Source organism: Vombatus ursinus, unplaced genomic scaffold (genome assembly GCF_900497805.2).
Source record: "Vombatus ursinus unplaced genomic scaffold, bare-nosed wombat genome assembly UNPS02014801.1, whole genome shotgun sequence".
NCBI classification, from domain to species: Eukaryota; Metazoa; Chordata; class Mammalia; order Diprotodontia; family Vombatidae; genus Vombatus; species Vombatus ursinus.
In genome coordinates, this window is record NW_020954579.1 from 2437849 (window position 1) to 2458276 (window position 20428).

The 20428-nt window shown below is 33.6% G+C and overlaps 1 protein-coding gene across 1 annotated transcript; it reads left to right on the forward strand.

Moving 5' to 3' along the window:
• Positions 1 to 1249: 1249 nt before the first annotated feature.
• Positions 1250 to 19235, forward strand: FBXO47 (F-box protein 47). Its single transcript, XM_027872627.1, has 10 exons — positions 1250 to 1430; positions 2876 to 3046; positions 6026 to 6102; positions 8019 to 8096; positions 9349 to 9457; positions 12933 to 13109; positions 15453 to 15599; positions 16248 to 16390; positions 18670 to 18829; positions 19123 to 19235. Exons 1-10 carry the CDS (start codon positions 1250 to 1252, stop codon positions 19233 to 19235), a joined length of 1356 nt encoding a protein of 451 aa, XP_027728428.1.
• Positions 19236 to 20428: the final 1193 nt, after the last annotated feature.

Sequence of the window (20428 nt, forward strand, 5' to 3'; positions counted from 1 at the left end):
ATGAGGAAACTGAGGCAAACAGGGTTAATTGAGTTGCCCAGGGTCACACAGCCAATAAGTGTCTGAGGCCAAATTTGACAGGAAGATGAGTTTTATTCTATCCACTGCATCACCTAGCTGCCCTATTCAGCAGGCAATACTGAAGGGCAAATGACTTAAATACAAGAACTCCACAAAGGTAACTACATAAATGGCCTATCATATTAACTAAGACAGAAATTATATCCTCTGTTATATAGGCTACAAGGTATCATTTGGACATTTTAAAAAATCACAGTATCATAGATCTAGAACTGAAAGTCACCTCCCAGGCCAGCCAGTACAACCTCCTCATTTTACAAATGAGGCTTAGAGAAGTTAGGTGACTTGTATAAGGTTATGCTTAGCTAATAAGTAACAGAGGAAGTGTGGTTCAGTTTAAAAAAAAAAAAAAGCAACTCTTTCTAGAGTCAGAGGCCTCTGATGGTTGCTACCTGTATAACTTTGGGCAAGTCACTTAACCTCCTTGGGCCTCAGTTTCCTCATCTGTAAAATGAGGAGGTTAGACTAGACGGCCCCAGAGGTCCCTTCTATCTCTAGATCTGTGATTCTAAGAGCTAGGATCCAATTAAATCCAACAAGTATTAATCAATATGTTCAGTTCTAGGGATTTAAAAACAAAATGAAAAATCTTTATGTTCAAGAATCTTATATTCTCTTGGGGGAGGGGATAACACGTATGCAAATAAGCAAATACAAAATCTATACAAAGTAAATGGAAATGAGAAAATGTCTATAAAACATTTTGTGAACTTTAAAAGAAATGTGAACTACTTGTATTATTTCTGGCCAGAGAGTTTAAGGAAAGTATAATGGAAGAGGTAGCCTTGGGTAAGTCACATCCCCTCTCTAGGCCTCAATTTCTTCATCTATAAAATTACAAAGTTGGAAGCCCTTTCCATTCTAAATCTTATGATGCTAAGCAGGCCCAACCAAGGAGAGTGGATAGAATGTCAATTAATGTAGGTGGAAGTGAGAGGTGAGAAGGAAGGCATTCCAGGCTTAGGGAGGACCATGTGAGCAAAGGAATGGAGGTAGTAAAGTGAACTAGTCAGTGAAACAAAGAGCAAGACGCAAAGCTACAACAGTAAGATGGTGATGGATTCATTCCCATCTTCATCTTTGAATCTTTCCATTGCTTTAATTCTCTTCCTTCTAAATCCCCTCTTTTTTTTTTTAACTAGGAGAAATTTATGGGATAAGTAAAAGGATGACGTCCATTGTAAGTACCAGCTTCACCTTAATTCCCAACCAGAAATTCAGACGTAGCAACCGACTATCCAACCATTGTTGCAACATCCTTGGCTCAGATTCTCAAAACTTATCAACACTTGGGGATTTTAAAGCATTACCATTAGAGCTTTTCCAAATAATTTTGGAATATCTGTCAGGTGAGGTTTTAGGAGAGGAAATGTTGCTAAACTACAGAATTCACCATTTCTGTTTTCCCTAAGAAACTATACTTTTCAGTGGGCCCTGCAGCATTTTTAATATATTTCAACATAGCTTAAACTAGTTTCTAAATTTAATTTTCTGAGGGATAACAATAGATGCCTATAATGGGGAGATCCCCCAAACCTTTTTTTGGTTACTTTATCCCTTGACTTTAGGTAACTTTCTTGAAACTCCACTTCCAGTTCAATATGAAAGGAAATAAATTCTATTATTTACCAAGCATATGCACATAAAAAGAAAGATCAATTTTTCAGAAAACAATTTGAATGTAAATAAAATTTTAATATCATAAAGTTGTTAAATGTTTATCAGAAAGTTAAATAAATTTGTGAGATCCCTAAACCTGTTTCTTGTCAGCCAACAATTTTATTCATGGTAGATGTTTTTAACCTGGGATCAGTGAATTTGTTTTTTTAAAAAATTTTAATATCTGTATTTCAGTATAGTAGGTTTCCTTTATAATCCTATATGTTTTATTTTATGCATTAAAAAAATTATTCTGAGAAGGGGTCCATAGGTTTCACCAGACTGCCAAAGGATTCATGACACAAAAAAGTTAAGATCTAGTTTCTGAAAGAGATACCTGCATATTATATTCAGCCTCCAGTTTGTTTCTTCCTTTGGATTTGAATAAAAAAGAACTGAGAATACTTATTCAAAGAGATTAATTTTTATAAACTATATAACTAAACGTGTTTCATAAGAATGGGATATTCTCAAAAGGTACACCAAAAATTCTGTGGCTTCATTGATTGGAAATCAGTTCAAAGTTCCTGGTTATTTCAGAGATCAGTTAACTTATCTTTCATTTGGTCATTGTTGCTGATTTCTTCTAGATCAATATAAAGAGAATTTTGTAACAAACCTCAATTCATTTTATTTTGATCAGTAGAAATTATCCCTTCACCTGTCTCAAAATTTTCATATGTACCGTAATGCTTTCTTCCTTTTCCATTCCAAGCTCTCCTCCCACTACCACATTCTCTTTCCAATTCACAAACTAACTAATATTTCAATAGGATAGTATAGTTATTTACCAAACATTCCCCACAAACCCTTGACAAGCTTCTTATATCCAAAGCGAATACTGTTAAGAGCTGTTAAGGAGTCCCTCGAACTTGTCACATACCCCAGATTGAGAACTTCTGGCTTAGGATGTACCAGAAAATAGCTCCAACTCCTTAAGACAGGGCCCTCACTTTATTGAAATAATTTCATTGTTATGTGTTCCTAATGTATTAGTAAAAGATAGAAAAGAATTCATACTCTTACATTTTTCAATAGTTTGTTAATGTGTTAATTTGTATGCTTAGTTCTATAAAGTATAGCAAAAGTTAAGTTCTTATAGTTAAGCTAGTTATATTGGGTTTTGTTGTTTTAGTGAAGGATATCAGCATGTTAAGCATGGTGTCGAAAACCATCAGCCACCGCCTCATTAATTACATCTCAACCTCATCCGGAAGCAGAAGACTTTTACAGCAAGATTTTCATAACCTGGAGCTGTCTGGCAGAAGACGAGGCTGCTATATGTTGGAGCACTACAGATCTCTAGGTGACCTATGAAATGAGAATTATGATAAATAAAGAGTTACACTTACTTAGAGGGATTCTATTATATAATTCTTTTGCCAGTGGGAAGTGAGGATATTTTCCAAATATTGCTTAGTATATGGATGATTTCATTACTTTCAATATGATCTTTTCCCATTAATTATATATTTCCTTCTAACTGTAATTCCAGCAGTTCTTTTGTGATATACTTATCTTCAAAGATAAGTATAAAAGAGAGTATATTTGAAAGGAACAAATATATGTGATCACTTTTTCTCTTTTTGTTATGTGGCTTGAATTGGAGCTTAAGAGTTAGGGAACAGATATTTCTGTGCAGCAGCTTTCTGTGAAACATAATGAATGAGCTTTATCTCTGAATCTCTTATCCCTTTCAATCATATTCTAATCCTGTAAAAAAAAATGAGTCAAGATTTTAAAATAATATATTGAATAAAATCACTTATTCTCTAATAAGAAATCATGAATTCCTTTTAAAAAAATACTATCCACATTTACTAATAAATTATATGTTTAAATTGCCCTTATCAAAGAGAGTTCTATATAATTTTTCTTCCCTTGGCCTGTAATCATTTATCTTTTTTTTTTTCTCCTGATTTACTGTTTCCATTCTCTCTAAGAGGAATAATGAAATAAAAATCTAATTTGGACCTTACTGATGTGCATCAATTTAATCACAAAACTGCTGTATATAATTAACCTTAGCATGGTAATAAAATCAAAATACATCAGGGTGAAATTCAGAGCTAAATAAAGGCAAAAGAGCAAACTAAGCAAATGCTGTATTGTTATAGCTCGAGGATGCCTAATTTTAAGATAATTATCAGGAAGACTCAAAGCATAAAATAAGAATATTTAAATAAATAGATTTAACAAAGACAAGATGAGTATAAATTTTGTTGTATAATCTTACCATTTTTTTCATTGTTAATAAACCAGATTAATGAAGATTAACTGAATTTAGCCATTATTTTTAGCTATTATTAAAAAGCATATATTTCTTCAAGGTTTATGGGAGGGCTGTTACAATGCTTGTTTCAATATTTGGTTTTGACCAAATGAAAGAACAAATTAGTACAGGTTTTTTTTTCCACTATGGTCAAGTCTCTGCTACTTAAACAAAAAAGCCTGAATAATAAGCAAAAATCCTCATTAGCCTGAATTTCCTGATTTCTTGAATTCTTGAATTAGTTGTATAATAATAATCTTAGATTTCTGTAGCTCTTTATATTTCATCTCATTTGATCATGTACTTAGATTTGATTCCATGTGTTTACTTCAAGCTTCTATTTTCCTTTGGCTATAGATATCTAGTTCTTCAGGTTTCTTAATGTTTAAGTGCATGGACCATTTTTTCTTATTATTGTTCTTCCCTGATCTTTTATTGGTTTCAAACGGTAAGATAACATTTTCAGAATCTTTCACTGAAGATTGTGAATTTTAATTTACTGCCTTCACACAAGAAACAGAGCAGATGGCTAATATGGAGAGAACATTGCATCTAAGTCTATTTTTGCAGCAGAAAAAAAAAATGAGGAATTTGGTCTGTAACTGCTTTGAGCACCTGTGTCTAAAAAAAAAGAAAGAATAGGAAAATTAGCTAGCATTGTTAACATTTTATGGACATGATGTGCCTTGAAAGTAAGGATTACAGAAAACAACTAATGTTCAATTACAGCTTCTTCACTAAAGACCAAGCAACAAAATATGAAGGTAAAATACCACTGAAAAAGTCTATTACATATAAAACTAAGCAAAGTCAACGTTTAAACTTCCTATTTAATCATAAGTTGCTCAAATAGAGTAATTTTCAAAAATTGTATCAGAATTTACAAGTTTATATAGTTTATATAACATTTTTAATCTTTTTTCCCAATTATATGTAAAAACTATTTTTGACGTATTTCTTAAATTTTGAGTTCCAAATTCTCTTCCACCTTCTTTCCCATCTCCCTTCATTGAGAAGGCAAGCAATCTGATATAGGTTATACATATGCAGTCATGCAAAACATATTTCCGTATTAGTCATATATAACATTTTTTGATGGAAGAATTATTACCTTTACTGCTGCTGAAAGTCATGTGTTTAGGTTTTCCTCCTCTGAAATAAGTTTTTTTTTTTTCAGAATAAGGATAAGTAGATCATATCTGTCATAAGACTGTTAATATTTCCATTTTAGGAGTATAGTCCATGTAAAGTCACAAAAAATGCATAATCCACTTACTGACACTGTAGCAATAAAGGTTCAAGATGCAAAGTTCCATGGAAAATTAAAGATTTTTTAAAATTATCTGAAAACAATACTATAAAACCTTTATATGATTCCCCCACTAGAATATTTTGAAGGAAAAGTTTTAAGCAGTCTTTATCCCAAACCAAATACTTTGTACTAACAAAACTATTTCCAACTTCTAGAATTTTAAATACTTATAATTTTAAATTTCTGTGTATTTGGGGAAAAGGTTAAAACTGTTTTTGCCACTGTAGCCAGGTTCTTCATTGACAACAGAGTGTTTTTTTATGCTTCCCTACAGAGACATGATGTCAAGACATATAGGTTTCTTTGATATATCTTCAAATTTTACTCATTATGCCTTTTTTAATCCAAATATTTTCCACATTTATACTTTAGAGCCAATATCATATTTTTCCTATACCATGTTTTTATTTTATTTTTAATTTATAGAATAAAATAAGCTATTCCATATCATAGTATATTTTTTAAAAAGATGATTGCACATGAAACTACAATATATTTTTTGCAGAATATGGCCCTGGGTGTCATAAAAGGATATTAAAACAACTTAGTAAATAGCATATGCCTTGCACCTTCTTGACAAACTTTGTCTTACCAGCTTACTTAGTATGGTATTACTTTGATACATTCAAGAGACATGTGTCTACTTGGTCTGTTCAAATTATCTGCTATTTTCTTATATGTGTATCTATTCTCTTTCTCAGGTTTATTGTTTAAAAGGTGTACATTGCTGCTGCCCACAAAAGAAAGGCTAAAGTACATTCACAAGATACTCTCAGAAGTAAGAATAAATGTATACTTCTGAATGTTTACATAAATTTATTTTAAAGTAAACATGTTCTATAACTGCCTTGCAATAATTTTTTATCTATTTCTCACCAATTTTCAATTCTTGTCTTAGGATAATGAAGTATACTGAATAATTTATTCATAATGATCAAGTGCTTCATGTGCTAAGATATTATAAAATATAGACATGGTTATCTTGTTTTTTAATCACCTTTTAAATGTAACTAAGGACTTTATTCAAATTCATGGGATTCTGTGGGAGAGTATAAAAAGCACCGTGTTAGGAGTAAAAAAAATCTGGATTCATTTTCTAGTTTAAGACATTTCCTAGCTACATACTATGGGAAAGTCACTTAACCCTTTAAATCACAGTTTCCTCATCTATAAAATGTGTATAACAATATTTGTACCACCTACCTCATAGAGTTGCTATGTGAAAAGCACTATAAAGTGTTATATAAATCTGAGCTATTATGATTTCCCATGTTTTTTTTTATTTATGTTGGAATTATAATGTCTTTTTTCATTAAATTTGATTTTATTTTCAAAGGAATATCCATCCTCTTTCTCTCCCACCTTTCCTTTCCCTTCCTGTTCCCCTTCCATCCACCCCCTCATTGAGAAAGCAAGAAAAACAAGACCCATGTTATGAACATGTATAATCAAGCAAAATAAATTCTAGAATTGATTGGTCATATCCAGAAAAAATATCTATCTTAATCTCCACTCTGAATCCAATGCCTCATTATCATGAGGTAGACAGCATAGATAGCACTTTCCTTCTATTACTACATTGTAATAGTCATTTTTTGATTAAAAACAACTTATTTTTTAGACCCAGAAAAAGAGTAAAATTGATTTTAATCATAACAAAAACATCAACTTTAGAAGAGACCAGTAATAGTTTTATAAATTTATGACAACACTGTTGGATCCAGTATTCAAAAACTTTCACTATACAGAAACAATCATCTAAATCAAGTAATTCAGTCTAAAACATTAAGTGCAACTTACAAGGACCTGAATTGGTAGAGGTAGTTCCTTCACCTAGAAGTTCCCTATACTAATAAAATCACAAATCTAGTCACAGTCCTCAGTTAATAGGGTATAAAATATTTCTTATATATTATTTATTATGCTGAAATGGTATTATTCATTTGGAATAGAATTCTGGCCTAAATTGTTGGAATATCTTTAAAACTGACCTTTCTGATTTCTGTGACTTCCTTCTCTAATACATTCTGTACATTAACCCAAGGTTTATCTTCCTTGAATATAATTAAAAATTCCTAAAACATTATTATATTCTTCTTATATTCCCACATAAAAACTTTCAAGATTTCCCTATTTTTTGCATGATAAAATCCAATTGTTTAATCGTATCTCCTGTCCAACTTGTTCCGTCTAACCAATCCAATAGGAATCTTCTCCAGGCATACAGTTCTCCTTCCTATTCCCTAAATTTACCATATTAATTTCTGCCTCCTTACCTTTAACCATGCTATTTTGCCACATGAAATGTCTTCCCTTTTCTCTCTGCCTGTCTAAATTATACCAATCTTTTGAGGTTAATTCTAGGCCCACCTCTTTCATGAAGGCTTTCTCATTGTTCTACCCCAAATGGATTTCTTTCTCCACTGATTTTTTATAATATTTATTGGTTTTCCAACCAATTTAGCATTTATACACAAACTATCTTATATTATTATTTAACTGTGTAAAATTATCTCCCCTAAAGAAATCGTAAATTTCTTGGGAACATAGACCTCATTTAATAGGGGTTTTTTGTATCTACCATGCACAGATATAGCACATAGCCAGGTACTCAATAAATGTTATTAAAATGAATTTGAAAGTCAAACTGTTACAGTTTAATTGATGAGGAAGTGACAGCTTTTCTCTTTATAGGTTTCATGTTTTAAATTCAGTGGCTGTGGAATTCCTATGCAGTGTTTAGGATTGCCATGTTATGGAATGTTTTTACAGGTACTGTACCTTTTTAAGCAAAGGAGAAAAAGCATTTTTTATTAGTTAGTAGTAAATAGAACATAGAAGTATGTCCTATGGCCAATTAACAGAAGTTGAAATAACTCTAAAGAGAACAACAGTAAATAATTGAACCCTTGACTATATTACTCTGTTATAGGTAGCATACCTCACATATGCCCTAACTACATTGCTCTGACCAACACCATTTTGTAATCATTAATACATTTTACTAAATGCTAATGTCTTTGATCAATTGCCCATTTATAATATTGTTCCTACAGAACACTAGCTGCCCTTGATAAGATTGTTTCACCAAAAATTGTGATATACTGTGGTCCTAAAAATACAGTACATCTAATGAATTCAAGGACTTGGGCTAACTCTTTAAAATATATTGCAAGCACTGGTACATCTATACTCTCAGAAATCAGTGTTTTTGTTATTGAAACTATTATTTCAATAAAAAGTTGTAATATTGCTAATCTTGTAAACAGGAAAGGTAAAGACTAATAAATTCTGAGACTATATTTAGGGATACATTTTTTTAAAAAAAACCTGAACACTTTTCTAAATTAATCTGCTGGAAGGAATTCTAAATAAAAAAGACATTTTTAAATGGCAGAAACTCAATTTAATTATTCTAGTGAAGAATTTATATACCTAATTACCTTTCTGTTTTTAATTTCTTTTTCACAGATGTCTGCTATTTTTCCAATAGATAATCATAAATTTTAGCTGTAATAAACTCTTCTACTGCTTACTACATCTAAATGTCATAAATGAATGCTAATATTTATAATATTTTAACTATTGGTAAATGATAGGTTTTTGTTTGTTTTTCATTACAATCTCTGTTAATAATTCTAAAACTTAGTACCACAGTATAATTCTGAGTGAAATCCCTAAATCGGTAGGCCTTATTAAAGAATCAAATTTTCCTCAGTGTACTACTGTCAAAGTTCAAGTCACAATGCATGCAACAAAATGATAAACTGTATGTACAAGAGCTTCGGTGTCATTTAGAAAGTCCATTGAAAAGTTTATTGCCTTTCTCAACAAAAGAGAGGAATTTGGATTTGGAGCATCTAAAGATATTGTTTATAAAAACTATTTCCTGTATATATGGAAAATCCATAATGGATGAGAACAAAATATGCTGCAAATCATCTTTATAAAGAGCAAAAGTGACCTGAACTTCAATTTGATGGCCTGTATACCTGCAATGTTTCCTTTATTTTGTTATCTTTAGACCCTAACAGCAGGTTGGGATGAGTTGGAGTGCCATCGTGTTTATAACTTCCTATGTGAGTTGACTAATCTACCCCGCAAGGTGCAGACAGTTGTTTGCAGTAAACCAGGTAAAAATGTGATATTCAAATAGAGTATTTTAAAAGGGAAAAAAAATGCTATCCACATCCAAAGAAAGAACTATGGAGTTTGAATGGATTTACTATTTTTTTTCTTCCGTTGTGTTTTGTTTCCTCTTTTTGGTGGTTCCTCCTACTGGTTCTAATTCCTACCTACAACATCACTAATGTGAAAATATGTTTAATAGGAATATATATGTGTAGCCTATATCAGATTGCACACTGTCTTGGGGAGGGAGGGATAGAGGAAGGGAGGGGAAGAAAAATTTAAAACTCAAAAACTTATGTAAGTGATTGTTGATAATTCAAAATAAATTAATTAAAAATTTTTTTAAAAGGGAAAAAGAAAGAAATAAAGACCCAGATTCAAAAGCAGATTCAGTAGCCCAATACAATATTGAAAAATTTAATTTTAAATACCACTTTCATCTGCTCCAGACTAATCGTTTTACAATCCCCTGAACATTACTTGTAGATTCCTATCTTAATGCTGTTGCCGTCTAGAGACACTCAATGCCACATTTATGTCACATTCATTATTCATTATATTTTGCCTTTTCTTGTTAGATGAGGCATTCTATACATGAAAGAGTAAGTAGCCTGATGAAATTGTAAGCTCCTTGAGGGTAGGAACTATATTTTATACTTGATTGTATTTCCCCATGGCACCTAGAACATGGTAGCTTTTCCATAAATATATTGATTGATTAAAAAGGAAACATGGTCAGTTTAGACAATAATTTGGTCACAACCTTTTTGATTCAGTTTGGTTCAACAAATATTAAGTGTCTACTTTATTCAGGGTGGTTTGCTAGGTGGTATGGGGAATACAAAGACAAAAAGGAAATAATTACTACCCTCAAGTTTACGTTCTACGAGGCAATACAATATGTACACGGATTAGTGAATAAAATTTGAAGGGAGAGAGAGCACTAACAAATGGGAATGTTGGAGAGGGCTTTGAGTAGAACTTTGAAGGAACATAGTGACTAGGAAAGATAAAAATGAGAGACTGCCTTTCAAGACTAGAGGACAGGTTATGTGAATGGGAAGAGATAGAAATGTTGAGTTGTAAGAACAATTTGTCTAGAACTTAGAGTGTATAAAGTTGAAGGAGTAATAATGAAATCATGCTAGAACCAAATCATGGGAGGCTTTTAATACTAAATTTAGGAGCCTGTATTCAATCCTAAAGGCAACAGGAAGACACTGAAGGTTTTTGTACAAGGAAATGAGATTATTACCCAAGAGGAAGATTATTTTGGTAATTGTGTGGAGAATCAATTAGAAAGGGAAAAGATTGGAAACAGAAAGAAATTAGGAGACTACTACAATAATCCAGGTGAGAGGTGATGAGGGTTTGAGATATAGTGGCTGAATAAGTGGGGGGAAATGGGATAGGGGCAAGATATGTTGTGGAGTTAGAAGTGACAGGATTTGGCAACTGAGTAGATAAAAGAGGAGGGGGGAAGGGAGAGCCATGGATAACTCCAAAATTATGAATCTGAGTGCCTCAGAGAATGTGATAGTGTCATCAACAAAAATAAAGTTGAAAGTAGGAAGTAGGTATAGGTAGGAAAGAAGAAATCTATTTTGGTCATGTTGAGTTTGAGATGCCAATGAGGCACCCAAGTAGAAATATCCATCAGGCAGTGGAAACTGGAGAACAGAAATTCAGGAGAGATATTAGGATTAAGATGTTATAGATTTGGGAAACAGCTGCATAGAGATGACAATTGAATCCATGAAAGTAGGTGATATCACTGAGGGAGAATGAGACAAAACTAGGACTGAACCTTGGGTGATGCCCATGCTTAGAGGGTGGGAGACAGATGTTGAACCAGCAAGGAAGCTGGAGAAAGAATGGTGAGACAAGTAAGTGGAGAAGCAACAGAGAACAGTGCCACAAAAGAGAAGAGAGGGGAGAGCTTCAGAGAAGTCAAAGAGGCTAAGGGATGTCAGGTCACTGGTAATTAGAACAGTTTGAGTAGAATGGTGGGTAGGGCTGAAAGCTAGACTGCAGAGAGCTGAAAAATGAGTGGGGGGGGTGAGGAAGAGGAGACAGTGAGTCTAGACAAGTCTTCCTAGGAGTTTGGCAGTGAAAAGGAGAGAGCTAGGATGATATCTTGAAGGAATTATAGGTTTTAGGAAAGGTTTTTGAGAACGGAGTTGACCAGGCGTAAGGAATGTGAGGCCTCAGGTCCTCAAATGCTGTTCTTTGACTGAATCCAAATTTCACTTGTTCTGTGAAGTTTAGATTCAGTCAAAGGATGGCTCTTGAATACCTACAGGGCCACACGTGGCCTCAAGGGCGCAGGTTCCCCACCCCTGGGTAGACGTGGACAAGTCTGATGGCAATGAAAAGGAGCCAATAGGGAGAGATTGAAGATAAGAGAAGTATGAATGGGGCCATAATTAATTAACGCCTAGAGGAGACAGCAGGATATGGGATCTAGGACCTAGGCCACAGAATCCAGTAATGGGGTTAACTTTGACAAGAAGAGCCTTCTTTGATGACTGAACAGGAAGAGAAGAAAAGTAAAAATTTTGGAGGAGTTTTGAGAGGTGAGTTAGGGGAGATGAGGGAGTACATGATGATTTCAATTTTCTTAGCAAAATAGACAAGGTTATTTGCTGGGGGAGGGAAGAGCAAATAGGGGAGTCACAGGAGGGTTAAAGAGAGAGAATAGAGTTTGAAGCAGTCACCAAGGGAAGTTGAATAGAGGAAGAATCAAAAAGAATAAAAGATAGCAATGCAGCAATGGAGGCATAGTTGGAATCAGATAACATGAGTTTATATAGTGAATCCAGAATTCACAACTATGTGACTTCCTTCAGCAGTGTTTGATGAAGTTAGGTATTGAAAAAGAGAATATGGGAGTGGCTTAGGGGGTTTGATGACCCAAAGCTTTGTTATGTAAGACTAGTAGAAACCTTTTATTCCATATTGACTAATGATGTGAAACCTTCTACCTTTCTCTATGTACTCATTTTTTAAAATTGGAAATCTCATGAGGTTCTGACCAAGTTGTTCTCTTTTCATTAGCCATGCTCCTAATTTTAAAGTATAGAACAGGGCAAGAACAGTGAGCCAATTAGCAAAGCTAGAAAACTGTGGCAGTTAAGAGAAGATTCCTAGATTACTTCTTGTCTAGAGATTTCAGCTTTTCAAAGATCTGTTATTTTATTGATGGGTTGCTCCCTCTATCAATGTAGACTGCAGTCCCTCTACACCAGAGTAGAGAATCTATATTTTTCTGTCCCTAAAAAAAATGCATCATTTGCTAGACAATTTTCTGAAAACCTAGGGTCACCTCCACAACACAATGGGGCATCAAAATTGGATTTTATTGGAGATTCTAACTTGATAGCCCATTTAGAATCACTCTGTAATCACTGTAGTATTGCCTTGCTTCTGATTTTCCAGAAATTTTTTGAAGGTAGATTTATTTAATTTCTTTCTTAGGAAGTGCACGAAAGTTGGAGTTAAGAATTAGACTATTTTGTCGGAGTGTCCTACTAGATCACTGGATACAGCGAAGTGACTTTGCCTTTTGGTTGACTCGAATACTAAAACCATGGCCAATAGTGAATCAGGCACGACTGCTCTATATAATCTTTGGACCAATATCATCTCAGGATGGTAAGCATTTATTTTCCAGTAAAGCCGCATTTGTGTTGAACTTAACTTGTTTTAAAGGGGAAATGTAGTTTTGTTATACCTATTTGGTAATCATGCTATATTTCATGATTATATGAGAAGGAACACATTATTCCCTGGGGTAGCCCATTTACTTTGTGTCAACCTAAGTCTTAGGAAGTATTTCCTTTTATTAAGCCTAAATCTACCTCTCTGAAGTTTCCTTTTATTTTTCTGTACTTAACCTTAATTTTACTTTTTTTTTAAAAGCATTTCCTTTCTATCCTATTGCTTGCCCCCAAAAAAGTTGAACCATAAAAAGGAAAAGAAAACTCATAATAAACATTCATAGTCCAGGAAAACACATTCTCATATTGGCAGTGTCCAAAAATGAATGTCTCACTCTGCATTTCAAGTCTATCACCTTTCTGGCAGAAAGTGATTAGTGTATGTTTCGTCTTTGGTCTTTTGGAGTCATGATTTGTCATTGCATTGATCAGAGTTCTAGTTTTTCAAAGTTGCTTTTCTTTTTTTGCCATTGTATAAATTGTTCAGCTTCATCTACTCACTTCATTCTGCATGATTCATAGAGATCTTTCTAGTTTCCTCTGAAACTTTCCATTTCATAATTTCTAATGGTGTAGTAATATTCTTTTACATTCATATGCTATAATTCATTTAGATATTCCCCAATGGGTGGGTACCCCTTTAGTTTCTAATTTTTGCTACTATTAAGGGCCACTATATATATATTTTGTACATATGGATCTTTTCCCTCTTTCTTTGATCTCTTTGTATTGCTAGGTCAAACTTTGGTGACTTTGGGGGCATAGTTCTAAACTGGTAGCTCTCCAACAACATATTAGTGCCTGTTTTCCCACAGCCCCTCTAACATTTGTCATTTTCCATTTTTGTCATCTTTGCAAGTCTCATGGCAGAATTCAAGAGTTGTTTTAATTTTCATTTCCTTAATTATTAGTGATTTGGAGCAATTTTCGTATGGTTGTTAATGGCTTGGATTTTGTCCTTTGAAAACTGCCAGTTTATATCCTTTGATAATTTATCTATTGGGGAATGGCTATGTTCTTATAACTTTGAATCCATTCCTTATGTATCTTAGATATGAAACCTTTATTATAGAAACTTGCTGAAAAGATTTTCCCCCTGTTATGTGTAATTTTGTTGGTACAAAAGCTTTTTAATTATACATAATAAAAAATATCTATTTTATCTTCTGTGATTCATTCTATCCCTTGTTTGGTGATGAACTCTTCTGCTATCCATAGATCTGAAAGATAATTTCTTCCCTGCTCTCCTAATTTGTTTATGATGTCATTATCCATACCTAAGTTATGTATCCATTTGGAGTTTATTTTAGTATTTAGTGCAAGAGGTTGGTCTATATGTAATATAATTTCTTTCATACTGTTTCCACTTTTCCCAGAATTTTTTATACAGGTATATTTTTATATTAGCTTGTATAAACTTTAAAAGCTTCAAAGATAGAAACTGTTTTGCTACAGTTCATTATCAAATATATTTCCATTATCTACAATTTTTAAATTAAAAAGGTGCTATACATTTTTCAACATTCAATCAATTCTTTGTTGTCTAGGTAATTAGAAGAGAATAATGCAACCAGTAATCCAAAAGAGCAGTCAAAATACATATTTGGTTTTTATAATGTATTGTGATATATGTGTGCCCATATGTACTTTTTCCTTCCCACAAGCAGATAACTTTAAAATTGACATGATTTGTATGTTCTGATTAAAAATATTTATAAAGATACCAAGGATAAACATATTCTTAGTATAAATTAGTGGTTTGTATTTATTTGATAAAAACAATTCAGTAAAGTTACAAAAATCCTGTTTTTCTCCATCCCTGTTTGTGGTATGTCAGTAGCATTATCTTTATTCTGAAAGCATTATTTCGCCTACTAAAACAACCTTTCTTTTAGCTCCTTTAAATGCTGTTAACATGTTTCCTCATTCTAATAAGAAACATTTTATTCTTTTTTTTTTTTTTTTTGGTGAGGCAATTGGGGTTAAGTGACTTGCCCAGAATCATACAGCTAGTGTTATGTGTCTGAGGTGGGATTTGAACTCAGGTCCTCCTGTCTCCAAGACCAGTGCTCTACCCACTGCACCACCTAGCTGCCCCAATAAGGAACATTTTAAAGTTATATTGCAGTCTAAACTGATCTCCCATTATAAAAGTTCAAATAAATGTAATGTGCTTAAATAATGAGATTTCATTTTCTAATCCTATTTATTTTTTAAACTACTAAAACCATCTGCCTCAAAGAAATTTTGTCACATTTTGCTTGTTCCAATTATTCAGGACAGGTGGTTTGGCAGAAAATGACAGAAGGACCTACAGATGAAACCAGTCTAAAAGGCTTAGCTGATGCCATTAAATTACTGTATGACACTGACATTAAAGAGTGGACAGCAGATGATGTAATCAGTCTTGTAGATGAACTATCAGGTAAAACTGTATGTTTACCAATGTTGATTACTGAGAATTCTGCTATCAGAGCATGATTATTAAACATAAGGCAACTTCTACAGGGAATAAATTTCCTATTTTGAATCGTAACACTCAAATATTTTGTTGGTAGTGAATTTAATTTTAAAGTTAAAGACAGTAGATATAATGTAGTCCAAATACCAGCTACACAGCTACATATATGCATATATAATTTATAGATACTTTGTTGAACCATAGTAAATTAATCATGCCAGACCTCAAATTCCATCCCTGCAGGTTAACAAATTACCATCTAAGGATACATAGGGGAGAAAGTTCTCCACTTGCCACTCTTATAGGGAAGGGAAGAGTATTTTCTGATCCCTGTACAATCCTAAAGAAAGGTACCATATACAGGTTCATATCATACTGCCTTGTATATGTGAGTCAGAGTTGGAATAACTATATTACTAGTATATCTGGAGTGGTGGCTGACATTAAAATTTTTATTCTGGTTGAATATTAAAATTGAAAAACTAAAGTATTTTTATGAGTTATTCTCTTGTTATTCATTTTCTCTTCAATAAAATTATGTAATATATGTGTTTTGTCATTACTGGGCAATTTCTCATTAAGTAATTTTTTCTTTTTTTTTTACAACAAAAGTGGTTCCCCAAGAATGGCTTTTGGAGAACAATGCACGTCTCCTTATCCTAAGTGGGAACAATATATGTTTCACCTTCATGGCTAGCAAAGCTGTGAATGGACGAGCCAATGAACTAGCACGAATGATAGTCTTTTTGGCTTTGGTAAGTACAGAACAAAGTCTTTTCTAGTACCCAGACTAACACTGTATTCACCACCACCTAAAAACCTGATGGATCACTCTCCCTGTGTAACTGAAATATACTTAAAATATCAATTATTTTGAGAGATTAAGAATGTTAAGTATATCATGTTTTCAAAATATATACAATAAACTAACATCTTCTGAAACATACTTCACATATGTCACTCCTTGCCTTATCCCCTTCCCCTTCCAATTCATATCCCTCACCACCTTAGGGGACAGAAATTAATGCTAGACCTTGGTGATCGATCATCAATCCCTTCAATTGACAGATGAGAAAACTTAGGTCCAGAATGATTATCTGACTCACCAAAGGTCAGTCAGGTAATTAGTAGCAACCAGAATTCAGACTGTTTCTCTGACTCCAAATCTAGTGTTCTTTCTATTGTACCATGTGACTTTTTTTCTTCAGAACCTAATTAAAAAAAAAAACAAACCAACATTTCCTCCAGGAATACTTTCCTATTTAACTTCACTTAAATCTAAGCATTCCTTTTCTCTAAAACTTCTATGTTCAGTTCGTATTCTATCTCAACATCATTTTGATAATGTACAAATCCATAATCAATATTTCAGATGGAAAAATATCCCTAGCATCAAAACGTTCTCATGTAATCTCTAATCACAGCATGTAGGACATTGGGGTTTCATAAATACAATTTGTAAAGGAGATTCAAATTTTTTTTCTAAATTTGCAGCTTTTGAATGAGATATTAGATTTGAGAGCATTTTTCATTCTGGTGTTACGTAGCTAAAATTGATATTTTTCAAAGCACGTGATGATGTAACACAGTTATACACTTTAAAAATCAGTATTTCCTTTTCATAAAAGATATCTGTAAAAGTCAAAGAGTGATAATATAGAAAGTAATTGTTTGTATCTAGTTCAGCATTCCCTTTACAGTTATCCCTTCCACATCTCAACTTTGCCCATCGTGGTTTTGATATATCTTGGGTTGGCATAAGAAATTAAATGGGAATTTTTTGGGAGTTTTGCAGAAGCTGTGGACCACACATGAAGGCCAGCAAACAACACAGAGCCTATGACCAAATTCTTAATCCAAATTTTATAGTAAGGTTCTGTAAACACACTATAAACAAAAAAGAAAAATAATTTAGACTTCTTCTCTGGTACAAAGGGAAGGCCGAAAAATTTTACATGGATTGTTTAGATCGCAGGGGTGCCATGACCCTAACCCCCACAATGTGGAAGGAATAACTGTAATTATTTATTATTAGCAATAATCATCTTGATAACAGCTGATATTTAAGTAGCACTTTACAATTTACGAATTGTTTTATATGTTACTATCTCATTTGACTTCCCTCAACAACCTAGTGACGTAGTTGTTGTTCAGTAGTTTCAGTCGCATCTAGCTCTTGGTGACACCATTGGGATTTTCTTGGCAAAAATACTGGAGTAGTTTTCCATTTCCTTCTCCAGCTCATTTTACAGACGAGGAAACTGAGGCAAACAGGGTTAAGTAACTTGCCCAGGGTCACACATTAGCTAGGAAGTATGTGAGGTCAAATTTGAACTCAGGTCTTCATGACTACAGGTCTAGCACTCTATATACTACACCAGGTAGCTCCTCTCAGGGAGTTAGTACAAGTATAATTATATCCATTTTATGAAGAGGGAGGAAAATAAGGTTGAAGAATGTGATAACTTGCCCAAGGTCATATAGTTAGTAAGTAGCAAAGCCAAGTTCCCTGACTTCTAATCCAATTATCTTACCACTATACCATAGCTATTATTGTCTATGCCAAGTCAAGTCAACAAGCATTTATTAAGTGCCTACAATGTGCCCAGATAAGTGCTGGGGATACAAAGAAAATCAAGAATGGTCCTTGCTCTCAAGGAGTTCACAGTCTAATAGGGGAGACAACATGCAAACAGCTATGTACAAACAAAATATATTCAGTATAAATTGGAGAAAATAAACAAAGGAAAAGTACTAACTAGCTTTAAGAGGGTTCAGGAAAGGCTTCTTGCAAAAAGGTGGGATTTGCTTGGTCCTTGAAGGAAACCAAGAAAGCCCAGAGATGGAGAGGAGAAAGAGGATTCCAGGAATGGGAGAGAGCCAGTGAAAATGCATAGTGTCGGGAGACAGAGTCTCATATTCAAGGAAGAGCCAAATTCCAACTCCAGTATTATATTTATAATAATTGTATTATATTTATATATAATAATATTTATAATTATAATATATTTATAATAATCTTTGTCTAAATCAGGTCTGCGAGAAGGACCTGTACTGCATGGACTGGGCAGTAAAAATGATGCAAAAAGTCTGCAAAGTCTTTAGCACGCAGGTGGAGAGAAATAACTTCCTGCAGAATGTGGAAAATGCATTTGCACGTGTTATAATGGACATGCTGCAGTCAGTTATGTCTGGTGAGTACTTACATAGCCATTACACAAGTGTGCAACAAGAATGCCCAAGGTCACATTACTAGGAAAGGGGAGAGTTAGAAGTAGCACCCACATTTTTTGACTCCTAGTCCAGTGTACTTTGTTACAGGATTCCATGGTTGTTGTAACTGATTTTTGATTGGGTGAAGCTTGCTTACTTGTTTTCTGTTAAATTATTCAGGGAAAATTTGGAAATCTTGTGTTTCAAATAAATCATATTTTAAAATTAATTCTCTTCCTCTCCCCACTCTCTCTATCCTGTTTCCGGCGTTTAGGAGACCGAGATGAAGAGGATAGCAGCTTTTTGAATTTGTTTCATCTTGTGAATGCACAGGCTAATTTCCATAAGGAAGTTTTATATATAGCCATGAACAGTACCTCCACCTAAATACTCAGACATGATTTTAGAGAGTGCCTCACTGATCCAACTTTTAATAGACAGCTGCTTTTTCTCCATGCTCATCTTTTCACATATGAAAGATATAATGTATGTGTGATTTTTTTTTATCAACTAGTTACCCTGTCCTAAGAGCCAAAAAAAGGTGCTCTAGTTTTAGCAACAACTGATTACACCATTGAATGTAGAATATTTTGTGAAGACTTGTAAAGGACTTTGGGGCTGTTTAAAATACAAATTCACATTCTTTGCCATCTCTCCGAACATATAACCACAATGAGAATATTATTCACATTACTATTCACTTTTGCAGAAAAAAACAGATCATCTAGATATAAAGAAAACATATTTCGCTCCTTTTCTTTAAAGCGAACCATATACTTTGCTAGGGATGGAGATAAATGTTGCAAATAGAGGAAAAGTATAAAAGGAAGGAAATTACCTACCTTGCTGCCTTTAACAACTTCAGAAGTAACTTTTACTTTTTCTAAGTTTTTTCATAAGGTTTTTTCCTCATCCTCAGAAAGTGAGTTACTTCAAGGAAGTCTGAAAAAGGAAATTGGAAATAACAGAGCTTAGAACAGATGAATTAGCCACAGAGAGATCTAGTTCAAAGGACAGTGGCTGTATCTGCAACCAATTAATTAAAACCCAGGAAGAGCAACCTGGTAAGAGCAGAGGTCTAGGATAATTTGAACCTAACCAACTGTCTCTGTCACATTACAGTTATAGTAAAAGTTAAAGTCCTCAATGGGGCTAAAATTGTGTTGGAATTCATCTCTCTGTAGCTCTGCCTTCCATCACTCACTTTTACTAAAGATAAACTGTTGGTGCCCTGCTGTGATTCTTTCAGAGTTTGGCACTCTGGGTTTGACTTCTTTCACCAGACCTCCAGCTTCCTTCACCAAACCACTTGAAATGACTTGCCTGGGCATGTAGAAAGGCCCCTGAAGAGTAAACATAAGAAGTGAAAAATTACTTGAAGACAGGTTAGCTCTAGCAAGTGAGGCTAGTGCATGGGGAAATGCAAATTGTGGGAAATTCTGGCACATTTGGTTGTATTTGGTACATGAATAAGACAGGAAATGGACAGAACTGAGGAAAAGCTTAAGTTGTGGGAAAATATTAGTTGTGATAACATAAAAGCAGGGTTTCACTAGAGTTTTTATTCCAACAGAATTTAT

Bases quoted from the DNA above. Each gene is read 5' to 3' on its own strand.
- FBXO47 (XM_027872627.1), top strand. From the start codon at position 1,250: ATGACGTCCATTGTAAGTACCAGCTTCACCTTAATTCCCAACCAGAAA. The intron at 6,103-8,018 runs GTAAGAATAAAT...TTCTCTTTATAG, and splicing joins TTCACAAGATACTCTCAGAA to GTTTCATGTTTTAAATTCAG. The intron at 15,600-16,247 runs GTAAAACTGTAT...TTACAACAAAAG, and splicing joins TCTTGTAGATGAACTATCAG to TGGTTCCCCAAGAATGGCTT.